The sequence below is a fragment of the Ascaphus truei genome, chromosome 1 (assembly GCF_040206685.1).
Source record: "Ascaphus truei isolate aAscTru1 chromosome 1, aAscTru1.hap1, whole genome shotgun sequence".
Taxonomy (NCBI): Eukaryota; Metazoa; Chordata; class Amphibia; order Anura; family Ascaphidae; genus Ascaphus; species Ascaphus truei.
This window is the reverse complement of record NC_134483.1, coordinates 502,967,175-502,979,715: the sequence shown is the minus strand read 5'-3', so window position 1 is coordinate 502,979,715 and position 12,541 is coordinate 502,967,175. Positions and strand designations below refer to the sequence as shown.

At 45.3% G+C, this 12,541-nt stretch overlaps 1 protein-coding gene across 2 annotated transcripts in view; it reads left to right on the top strand.

The window, feature by feature from the left end:
- The window catches only part of EVC2 (EvC ciliary complex subunit 2), a 207,689-nt gene that overhangs the window by 110,022 nt on the left and 85,126 nt on the right, over window positions 1-12,541 (top strand). For both annotated transcript variants that reach the window (XM_075569576.1, XM_075569567.1), the window contains 2 exons: window positions 7,731-8,055; window positions 9,359-9,598. In XM_075569576.1, the coding sequence (XP_075425691.1) occupies window positions 7,731-8,055; window positions 9,359-9,598 (565 nt within the window). The remainder of the gene's footprint in view (window positions 1-7,730; window positions 8,056-9,358; window positions 9,599-12,541) is intronic.

The following is a 12,541-nucleotide window of genomic DNA, read 5'->3' as shown; positions in this document are numbered from 1 at the left end:
AATTCAGTAGTGGCAGCGATTATTGACTTTCCCGTGGAGATCTAATTTGAATGTATTATAACGCATTACAGAATAACATTGTTAGAACTTCTTTGAGATACACATTTTAATAACTCTTGCAAAAAATACAACATTGTGAGAAAAGCAATATATATTTGTTCCGTAACTGCTGATTACCTGGGGAGTTCCATGATTCCACATCAGTTTGACAATCATTGCTTTATTTTTTGTCTGGCCTAAAACATATGCCCATAGAAAACAATACAGCTCAACCCCGTTATAGCGCGATCCGTTACAACGCGAATCCGCTTATAACGCGATGCAAGCGTGGCTCCCAATTTTTGTATTTATGAATACTTTACAACACGATTATTGGTATCTTAAATACTTTATTGTACAATGCATACAATTGTACATTATTTCTAACGCGATCCGCTTATAACGCGATGTGATTCTTTGGACCCCAAGCACAGCGTTATAAGGGGATTGAGGTGTATTTAGAATTAGAATAGTTTAAACGATAGAAAGCATACATAGTTTTCCTAGAGATTAATCGTTACTTAAGAAATATATCAAACAATGTGGTTTTTTTGTGGTTTTTTTAGCATGGCGGCTAGCTAATTGGTGAGCAATCGAGACTTGTGCCCAAATGCTTCACAGAAGAGGTGTGCATACTATAACGCCTAATTGTTAAAGCTGCAGTCCAAGCAATATCCTACGTGTTTTTTTAAAATAAATCAGTTCTGTACTATGAGAAAATATTTGTAGCATTTAAAAAAATAAAACTGTGAATGACATTTTTAATCTATATATATAAAAATGAAAAAAATGTTTGTCTGTCAGTTTGTGCCTCCTGTGATTGGCCGGCGGACGGTCACAGCTCATTGGCCTGCGGGGTGGGCCGAAGTCACAGCCACGCCTACGCAGGGCGTGACAGTCACACCACCCTTAGCATATCCCCTCCCCACTCCTGTAGGGTGAGAATAGAGGGGGGGGGTTCTCTGTGTTTAGAGAAGAGAAGAGGGCTGCAGAGTGAGAGGTGGCAAGCTGATGGGAGGAAGGAAGGAAAGAGAGAAAGACGGTACACACAAAGGGTACACAGAAGAGTACACACCCACACTAATACATTCATACATGCACACACATGCACACACATATCGCACAATAATACATGTACACACCCCACACACATCCACACTAATACATGCACACACCCCACACACATCACACTAATACATACACGCATACACACACATCCACACTAATACATACACACCCGCACACACACATCCCACACTAATACATGCACACACATCCATACTAATACATGCACACACCCCACACACATCCACACTAATACACACACACACACACACACACACACACACACACACACACACACACACACACACACACACACACACACACAAACATCCACACTACTACATGCACATACCCCACACTCATCCCACTCTAATACATGCACACACCCCACACACATCCACACTAATAGATACACACACATCCACACTAATACATGCACACCCACACTAATACATACACACATACACACACACCCTACACGAATACATGCACAAACAGACACAAACATCTACACTAATACATACACACCCACACTAATATATACACACCCACACATCCCACACTAATACATGCACACACCTCACCCACATCCACACTAATACATGCACACACCCCACACACATCCACACACCCCACACTAATACATGCAAACCCCACAAATCCACATTAATACACACACACGCGCGCACACACACATCCACACTAATACATGCACATCCACACTAATATATCTACACACACACACACACATTCACACTAATACATACACACCCACACTAATACATACACACACACACACACACATCCACACTAATACATACACACACACACATCCACACTAATGCATACACACTAATACATACACATACACACCCACACTAATACATACACACACACACATCCACACTAATGCATACACACTAATACATACACATACACACCTCCACTCTAATACATACACACATACATACATACATACATACATACATACATACATACTTACATACATACATACATACAAAGCACACATACACACCACACAAATACATACACCACACATATACACCATACAAATACATACACACATACCACACACAAATCCATACAGGCATACCCAATACAACCCAATGTATGTATGTATATAGATATATCCAGTGGTCAACAAATCATCCAAAAATCTACTTGCCGAACCAAAAAATCTACTTGCCACCTAGCCCCGCCCCCAGACCCGCTTTAAATTTTTTTTTTAAAGAAATTCCTATGAAGAACAACTTTTGTTTTTGACATAAGTTTATTTATTGTATTACAATGGGGGTGACGGGGTGAGGGGGACAGGGTGAGGATGACAGGATGACAGGGGGACAGGGTGAGGGGGGGACAGGATGAAGGTGACAGGGGGACAGGATGAGGGTGACAGGGGGACAGGGTGAGGGGGACAGGGTGAGGGGGACAGGGTGAGGGTACAATACATTTTTAAAAGACCCCCGCCTCCCCAGTACATTTTAAAAGACCCCCGCCTCCCCAGTACATTTTAAAAGACCCCCGCCTCCCCAGTACATTTTAAAAGACCCCCGCCGCACCAGTACATTTTAAAAAGATCCCCGCCGCCCCAGTACATTTTAAAAAGACCCTCCGCCCCAGTACATTTTAAAAAGACCCCCGCCTCCCCAGTACATTTTTTTTTAAAAACGCGCCACCCCAGTACATTTTAAAAAGACCCCCGCTGCCCAAATACATAAAAAAAACACCCCCCCAATACATTAAAAAAAAAACACCCCCAATACATTTTTAAAAATCTCCCACCGCCCCAATACATATAAAAAATACACCCACCCCACAGGGGGTGGAACAAGGGGGGCCGCAGGGGGGGAACAAGGGGCCGCATCGGGTGACAAGGAGCCACAAGGGGGGAGCAAGGGGGGCCGCAGGGGGGTGACATAGGGCCGCAGGAGTTGACAAGGGGGCCGCAATGGGTGCAAGGGGGCTGCAAGGGATGACAAGGGGGCTATGGGTAAGACAAGAAGGGAGGGAGAAAGGGGCTGCAAGGCAAAAAAAATGGCAGCTTGTCAAGACGCATCAACCCAATCAGAAGGAGTTTTTTTTTTTTAAGCTTGAGCAGGGGAAATGAAACAGCACCACGTGTGCTGTTTGGGCCAATCGCCAGTTGGCAATTTCAGGTCGCGACCGGTCGACTGGCTTTCTCGACCACTGGATATATCTATATATATATATATAAAAGTTAAAAAAATGTTAGTCTGTCAGTTTGTGCCCCCTGTGATTGGCCGGCGGACGGCCACAGCTCATTGGCCTCTGGGGGGGGGCTGACGTTACGGCCACGCCTACGCAGGGCGTGACAGTCACACCACCCTTAGCGCACCACCGCCACAACCAGTGAGTCAGGAGCCAGGAACCAGCCCCCCCGGCCGCCACCCCTGCCACCTCCAGTGAGCCTGAAGCCAGCCTGCCCCCGCAGAGCGCCGCCGCCACCACCCCCAATGCCTGTGAACACCCTCCCGCCTCCCCGTCTCACGCACCCACCCCCCACACGGGCCAACAACCAACCCGCTGCCACCACTGCAGCGCACCGCCGCCACCCCCGCCGGGAACCAACCACCCCGCCCGCCCCCGCAAAGCACCACACCACCGCCACCACTTCCGTGCCTGTGAACACCTTCCCCCCTTCCCCCCACAGCGCCCCGCCGCCACAGCGAACCGCCACCGTCCGTGCTCCTCCCCTGCCTGTCAATGGGAGGGGGGGCCCAGCTGTGAACGGGGGGAAACGGATATCTAAACGGGGGGGCGGTGCTCTGAATGGGGGGCTGCATTACTGTGAAGGGGGGAAACGCCAGACACAAGAGAGAGGGGGGGACAGAGGGGAAGTGGGAGACAGAGAGTGGAATTGGGAGAGAGACACAGAGAGGGGGGAGCGGAGAAAGAGGGTGGGAACGGAGAGAGACAGGGGGAGCAGAGCACGGGGGGCCGCATTAATTTGAAGGGGGGGAAATGCCCATGAAAAGAGAGAGTGGGGGAGATAGGGGAAGTGGGACACAGAGAGGGGAATGGGGACAGAGACACAGAGAGAAGGGGAGAGGAGAAAGAGACAGGGGGAGTGGAGAGAGAGGGGGGGTGGAGATAGGGGTGGGGGAGCGGAGAAAGATAGGGGAGAGTAGAGAGGGGTGGGGGAGCGGAAAAAGGTAGGGGGAGCGAAGAAAGAGACGAGGAGTGGAGAGTGAGGGGGGGAGCGCAGAGAGAGGGGGGAGCGGAGAGAGAGAGGGGGGAGTGGAGAGAGAGAGGGGGAGCGGAGAAAGAGACAGGGGGAGCGGAGAAAGAGACAGGGAGAGCAGAGACAGACAGGGGGAGCGGAGGAAGAGACAGGGGGAGCGGAAAGAGAGGGGGGAGCAGAGAGAGACTGGGGAGCGGAGAAAGAGACTGGGGGGACAGAGACGGCGAGCGGAGAGAGGGGGGAGCGGAAAGAGAGGGGAGCAGAGAAAGAGACTGAGGGAGCGGAGAAAGAGACTGGGGGAGCGGAGAGGAGGGGAGCAGAGAGAGGAGGGGAGCGGGAAAATTAGATCCCGGGCGACGCTGGGTAGATCAGCTAGTGTATTATAGTTACATAGTTACATAGTAGATGAGGTTGAAAAAAGACATACAGTAGGTCCATCAAGTTCAACCTATGCTAAATTTAGACAACAGATACTTTATCCTATATCTATACTTACTTGTTGATCCAGAGGAAGGTAAACAAAAAACCCCATTAAGGGGAAAAATTAATTCCTTCCTGACTCCAAGAATCAGATTAATCCCTGGATCAACATCCTTCCCATGTTTACTTATTTGGTATATCTCTGAATACCTTTCCCATCTAAAAAGATGTCCAACCTTTTTTTGAACAAATCTATTGTATCTGCCATCACAGTCTCCATGGGTAATGAGTTCCACATTTTAACTGCCCTTACTGTAAAGAACCCTTTCCTTTGTTGCTGGTGAAATTTCCTTTCCTCCAACCTTAAGGGATGGCCCCGAGTCCCTGCCCGTGGGATGAATAGTTCTTTTGAAAGCTCCTTGTATTGTCCCCGAATATATTTGTATATAGTTATCATATCCCCTCTTAGACGCCTCTTTTCTAATGTAAATAAATCTAATTTAGCTAGCCTCTCCTCATAAGTTAGATTGTACATCCCCTTTATTAATTTGGTGGCTCTTCTCTGCACTCTCTCTAGTTCCATAATGTATTTTCTTAGGATTGGTGCCCAAAATTGTACTCCATATTCAAGGTGTGATCTTACTAGTGCTTGGTAAAGGGGCATAATTATGTTTACTTCCCTTCCATACATTGCCTGTTTGATGCAAGATAAGATCTTGTTTGCCTTTGCAGCTACTGCATGACATTGGGCACTATTGCTAAGCCTGCAGTCTACAAGCACTCCTAAATCCTTCTCCATCAAGGATTCCCCCAATATATCTCCATTTAATTTGTAAGTCGCCTTTTTATTCTTGCATCCCAAATGCATAACCTTACATTTATCTGTAGTTAACCTCATTTGCCATTTATCTGCCCACGTTTCCAGTCTCTCCAAGTCCTTCCGGAGAGAAATTACATCCTGCTCTGATTCTATTACCTTACACAATTTAGTATCATCAGCAAAGATGGAGACTTTGCTCTCTATCCCAACCTCAAGGTCATTAATAAACAAGTTAAAAAGCAGGGGTCCCCTACATTATAATGTAACAAACATTTTTTTTGTTTCTATCGCAATCATTTACAAAGTTACATTCCCTTCCTCTTCTGAAACAGGCTCTGGCACACCCCTTTTTGTGCCCTGCCCTCTCTCTAGCAGTGCACCAATTGTATCTAGTGACTGCCTGGTCACATGATCTTCCCCACAGAACTTTGCAGCTTTGGTCCTCTTCTGCTGGCAGTCATTTAGTGAACCCCCAAGCCGAATCTTCGCCGGTCGATCACAGGAGAACAGATCGATCGGCAACTTGGCGAATTACTTATCATTGTGTGGATTGTATTGATGCACATATTAAAGGGGGGAATTTTTTTTTTTTTTTTTTAAAAGGCAACTTGGACTGCTGCATTAAGTGCTATGGTAGTCAAAACAGCAATTAGTTCTAAAAACATTTTTAAAAATGTATCATATCAAGTGACAATGATGGAAATGTGTGCTTAACCTAATAAGATTGAACTCGCTTGCTTGTTTATATTTGTTTTTTGAACATTATTTCCAGCTGACTGGCTCATCTGTCTGTTTATCATTTCATGCTTCAATATGTTTTAGTGCCAGATGACATGACTATATTGTGCCAAAGCTAATAATCTAAATACGCTTGTGAGATGGAGTGTTGCCATTTAGTTTTTTTACATACTGCACCACATCAGATGTGTTAGTATGAGGGGTGACAGGAAGGGTTAACAACTGCTTCCTCATTCTGCACATTAAGAATGAAGATTTGCATTGGTGAGAGTTAAAATGTATGAACAATGGCCTTAGTACAGAAAATAAAAACAACTATAAATTATTTTTAAAAGACGGTCATTATAAAGCATAACATGTTGGACCATACGTATATTACAATGGTAATAACAATAGAACACAATGTCACATCATATTTGAGATTCATTACAAATATGATTTCGTAGTGGGCATGAAGAGCTTAAAATAGGTCGATGTCAAGTCATCCGAATCCACTTGGGGGCTTATTCAATATGGTCCGAAAGGGTTATTGACTTGATTTGCAGTTGTTGGACCATCTTGAATAAGGTCCTTAAAGTTCAATGCTCCCCACCTCCTCTCACCAGAGTGGCAGTGGGGAGCACTGAGGGGCATGGCCCGGAAATCCATGGTGGTGCTTTGTTTGGTTTTGTTATAGAAAGACATTGAGCCAACTTGATGCTCTTTGCCTTTAGTTGTGGCAATAGATTGCTGACACTTCCATGTCCAACGTGATCTGACTTTTTAGAAAGCCAGGCTGGTTGTGGTGAATTCAGACATCCATGGTATTAATATAAATGGGCCATAGTGCACTTTAAACTTTCGTATAATCTAGTAAATGTGGCCTGAAGTTTGTTTGTATTTTTTCCTAAGAAAATCTCTACATGTAAACACATCTGGGTTGGATCTCTTGACTATATTCTGTTCTTGGACTATTTGGTTTGTTCCAATTTAATCTATAAAAGAGCTAAAATATTTTCTTTCTGTATAACCCAATAGTAGTTTTTTTCAACATGACCTTTATTTTCAAACAGCCATTTCTGTTGAGCTATACCACAGCCTTCCCATTTATGATTTGTTCGGCTCATGTTTACCTTTCTGATGTGTTGCTTAGCAGTTTCTAACAGCCTTTCCTAGCAACGAGGTGGTGTAAGTACAATCGCAATCATTATTTTCATTGAACACCAAAGATGCAAAACCTCTTAAAACATTTAATATTCGCAATTAGCCATATTTAAAACCAAATATCTGTGCAATCCATAACTACTGTCTAACAGGACTTTGTTAGACATACCGTCTTATATTTCATGCCATATACCCCGACTTCCGTTTTTTGGGGTTTTTTTTGTGTCGCCTGCAATATGAAATGCCAAACTCCATCATTCTAACCTCTCATTCTGTTTTCAGCACAGAGATAACCAATATAATACAAACAGACGCTTCTTTAGAAGTATGCCGAATGCATATTTGCAAAGACGTGATTGGTATATTGCTGCGAAACATGGCCTATGCCAGGAACCTTTCCCCGCACGAGGAAAAAAGGTTGAATACTGTTCTGAGCGAGTGCTGGAGTAAACTTGAAAAGAGGACCCAAGAAGAGCATCAGAGGCAGTTGGTAGCTTTAACCGCAGAATGTAATCTAGACACTAGGAAGGAAATGGACATGGAGCACCGCAAGCAGAAGGCGGCAAACGAGGAGGCTGAAGAGTTAATGAAGCATGTTGGAGAAAAGGTACATACTGTATTGTTGTGTAAGGTTGCAGCATTTTTCAATCTACAGTGATTGTATAGATGGCTATGTGTGCATGAATCTAGTATTAATGCCATACACCAACGCAGGGGTGGCCAACTCCAGTCCTCAAGGGCCACCATCAGGTCAGGGTTTTAAGGGTATCCCTGCTTCAGCACAGGTGGTTCAGTCATTGCTTGAGCCACTGATTTAGCCACCTGTGCTGAAGCAGGGACCTCCTTAAAACATTACGTGGTGGTGGCCCTGGAGGACTGGAGTTGGCTACTCCGGCACTAACAAATAGATTCAAATATTCACCTCTGTGTTTTTGACTGTCCAAGTGATTATCAACCCTATTAGCAGGTAACCCATCCTGCCAGATTTTAGAAAGAAATGAAGACAATCAGGGCTCCACGGATTTGCTCAACAAACTCATTTATTGCCAATAGACTTGACGTTTCTGCCACACAGGCCTTTCGCAAAAGCAGAAATGGCATAAAGTGCTTTTGAGAAAGGCCTGTGTGGATTTTCTTCCCTTCGTTATACCCTGGATTGACACAGAGAATCCTGAACCAGGAGCACCGGTAGTTGTATCCCCTTTTGATTTTTATTAGTGCGCAGCATTTATTTATCTTTCTACTCAGATTTTGGAAAGAACCAATTTATTTGTGAATGACCTTCGTTTAGTTTTTACTTTTGATTGGTAGGCTGGGGTGCCATGGAGACCATAGAATTAGAATGTATTATTTAAAATAAGAAAGTACAGTAGCACTGGCAAACATTTGAATGGGCTCGCTAAAAGGGCTTATGTCCTTTCAGTGATATTTTCTCTTTACCTTTACTATCTCACTGTAGTGCCGACGGTTATTCTAACACAAACCAGTGGCAATCGCCAAAAAGACCCGGGTACATGCTGGGTACATGCTGGGTCTAGTTTAAGGCAAGTTAAAGGCATTTCTGCATTGACTAATGGCCCATCAGATTAACAGAGGGGGTCTCTGGCAGTCCCATTCAAACTGAATGGGACTGCCAGGGAGCCCTGCTGTGTTAATCCGATGGGTCATTAGTCAATGCAGAAATGCCTTAAACTTGCCTTAAACTAGCCAGGTTACACCCAGCATGTAACCGGGCTAGTTTAAGGCAAGCTTTAGAATAGTCGTTGTCTCGTCTGTATGTTCATAGTAATGATGTTTCAGCTTATGTATTATATTTAACACTTTGAAACATACTAATTTTACCATTGTTTTTCTCCTAAGTAGTTTCTTGCATTAGGCAACAATTTCTAATAAGGATTCTCCTTCCTCAGTCTTTCACAGAATACAGACTTCTTCTTGATAAGCTCCATGACCTAGATCAAGCTAAAATGAAGAGGCTGCTCTTATTAAAACAAGAGGAGGAATTTGCAAAGGCCCACAGACAACTGACTGTTTCTCATCGAACCGAGCTTCATAATATCTTCTTTGATCAAATGCAAGACTCTGTTTTTAGAGGAAAAATTCAACCAGCTGTTGTAAAGGCCCTAGCTGAAGATTTTTTAAAAGTCCAGGTAACAAAAGTGGATTTTTAACTCGACTTTTAACAGACAGCAGTAATATTGGGAATGTTGTTGAAGCAATTAAACAGATGTCTTCTTAAAATAAAGAAAAATTAGTTGGGAAAGATAAATGGACAGCATTAGAGGTTAGGAACTAAAGAATGCAATAGACATGTGAGCAGATTCTAAGGGGCTACTTACAAAAATCTACAGGCTTCAAAACCGGGGCAAAACCAGTCAAAGGAAAGATACACATAATCATGCCCTTCCTAAAGAAACCCTCACTTGACTCATCCTCTCCCTCTAACCAGGGCCACCGACAAATTTCCCGGAGCCCAGTATTACAGTTTTGACCACCCCCACATCCCCCTATTATTATATGAGCCTATGATCAAAATAACATTAACCTTTTGAAAAACACAGGCACCAAAGGGCGTTTAATACATTCCAAAAATACGCTGCCATGCAATGCTTTAGTAATGGCTAAGGTAATGAAAGGGTTAAGCCCTGCTGCCACCCTCCCCCCCTGGGGGCCTAATCACCCTCCTCAGGACAACTACCCCACCACCACGCCCAAACAAGCTTCCCCACTCTAGACTAATGACCAATAGCCCGATTAGCCAAATGTGACTAACTGTACTTTTGGCCATTTAATTATTTTATTTTTTTAAACCCGTTACAAAAAAATATATAACACTAAACACATTTAAAATACAGAAGGTAGAAAAAACAGGATATTCAGCGCTCGTGCTGTGTGATGATGTGGATGATCCCTTTGCAGCATGTACATAAAGCGTCTCCCCAGAAACTCTCAAATCTAGGTGAACCCCCCTTAGAAAGGGGGGAAGGCACCCTGAAATACAAGATAATAAAAAATGCACAAATGCGCACCAGGGATTAGTGGAAGGTAATTTATTAAAAATACACAAAAACTGAGGTGATCCAACCCCACCTCAGAACAGCTGTGCAGCTGGACGGCTAAGTACTACCAAGGAGAACACCTGATGGTGACTAAACCCTAAGCTGCACAGTATACAAATACAGTAAAATTTATATAAAAAACATGAAAGAAAAAAACAAACATGAAAACAACCTATCAACAGATTTGTATAGAAACAGCCATAAGGTTGGGCACTGGCAAGGTGAAACGGACACTCACACTGAGACAGTCAGCAGACTCGCGGTGGCTGCACAGGATCCGGATCTCGGCACCGCGGAGATGGATAAAAACGCTGCTGTCTCCTGCAGGCTCCGTCTCAGCTTACCAGCATACACGCGCAGGATGACCTGTCGTGACCTCTACGCGTTTCGTACCAAGTACTTCGTCCTGACGAATAAATTACCTTCCACTAATCCCTGGTGCGCATTTGTGCATTTTTTATTATCTCACATTTAAAATACATTTAAAATAAATGTTAAACATAAAACCATTGATTGTCACTGTGTCTACCTAGGCCCTTTCAATGTGGGCCTAGATAGCCGCATTGGTAAACTGTATTAAAAAAAAACTAAAGCAATATTAAAATACATTACTTACCCCCCTTGACTACCTCAGTGGCTAGTAAAGCCTTTCTAAGCATTGCTTTAGTACTGTAACTGCTAAGGTAATGGAGGGGTTGGCCCCTCCTGTTCTATAGTACACATTTGGCTAATATGTAAGCTCTCCGGGTAGCGATTCTGTTTCTATAAAGTCTGATTTTGTTTATTGAACTTATTGTATTTTAATTCCTTGTATTGTGGTGTCTTAGTAAAGCACAGAGTACACTGTAGGCACTATATAAATAAAGAGATACATACATTAATTTAAAATATATATACCCTATTTCCTCGATTCTAAGACGCCATCGATTCTAAGACGCACCCTTGATTTAATAAAAAAATTGTGGAAAAAAAAAACCCAATATATTAAATGTGCAGATTTTTTTTTTTTTTTTTAAGCAAACAGTAGCATACATTTATCTGCACTAGAGAGAGGCAGACACAGAATGGGGAGAGAGAGAGACAGTATCGAATGAGCAGAGAGAGAATGGATGGGGGGAGGAAGGAGAGAAAGGAGGGAAGGGGGGGAGAGAAAGGAGGGAAGGGGGGAGAGAAAGGAGGGAAGGGGGGGAAAGGAGGGAAGGGGGGAGGGAAGGGGGGGAAAGGAGGGAAGGGGGGGGGGGAAGGAGGGAAGGAGGGGGGAAGGGGTGGAGAAAGAAGGGAAGGGGGGGAGAAAGGAGGGAATGGAGGGATGGGGGTAGAAGGGGATGGGGGAGAAGGGGATGGGGAGAAGGGGATGGGGAAGAATGGAGACAGTGGAGGGGAGGGAGACAGTGGAGGGGAGGAGGGGAGGGAGACAGTGGAGGGGAGGAGGGGAGGGAGACAGTGGAGGGGAGGGGGGAGGGAGACAGTGGAGGGGAGGGGGGAGGGAGACAGTGGAGGGGAGGGGGGGAGGGTGACAGTGGATGGGGAGGGTGGGAGGGTGACAGTGGATGGGGAGGGTGGGAGGGAGACAGTGGATGGGGAGGGTGGCAGGGAGACAGTGGATGGGGAGGGTGGGAGGGAGACAGTGGATGGGGAGGGTGGGAGGGAGACAGTGGATGGGGAGGGTGGGAGGGAGACAGTGGATGGGGAGGGTGGGAGGGAGACAGTGGATGGGGAGGGTGGGAGGGAGACAGTGGATGGGGAGGGTGGGAGGGAGACAGTGGATGGGGAGGGTGGGAGGGAGACAGTGGATGGGGAGGGTGGGAGGGAGACAGTGGATGGGGAGGGTGGGAGGGAGACAGTGGATGGGGAGGGTGGGAGGGAGACAGTGGATGGGGAGGGAGACAGTGGATGGGGAGAGTGGGAGGGAGACAGTGGATTGGGAGGGAGACAGTGGATGGGGAGGGTGGGAGGGAGACAGTGGATGGGGAGGGTGGGAGGGAGACAGTGGATGGGGAGGGTGGGAGGGAGACAGTGGATGGGGAGGGTGGG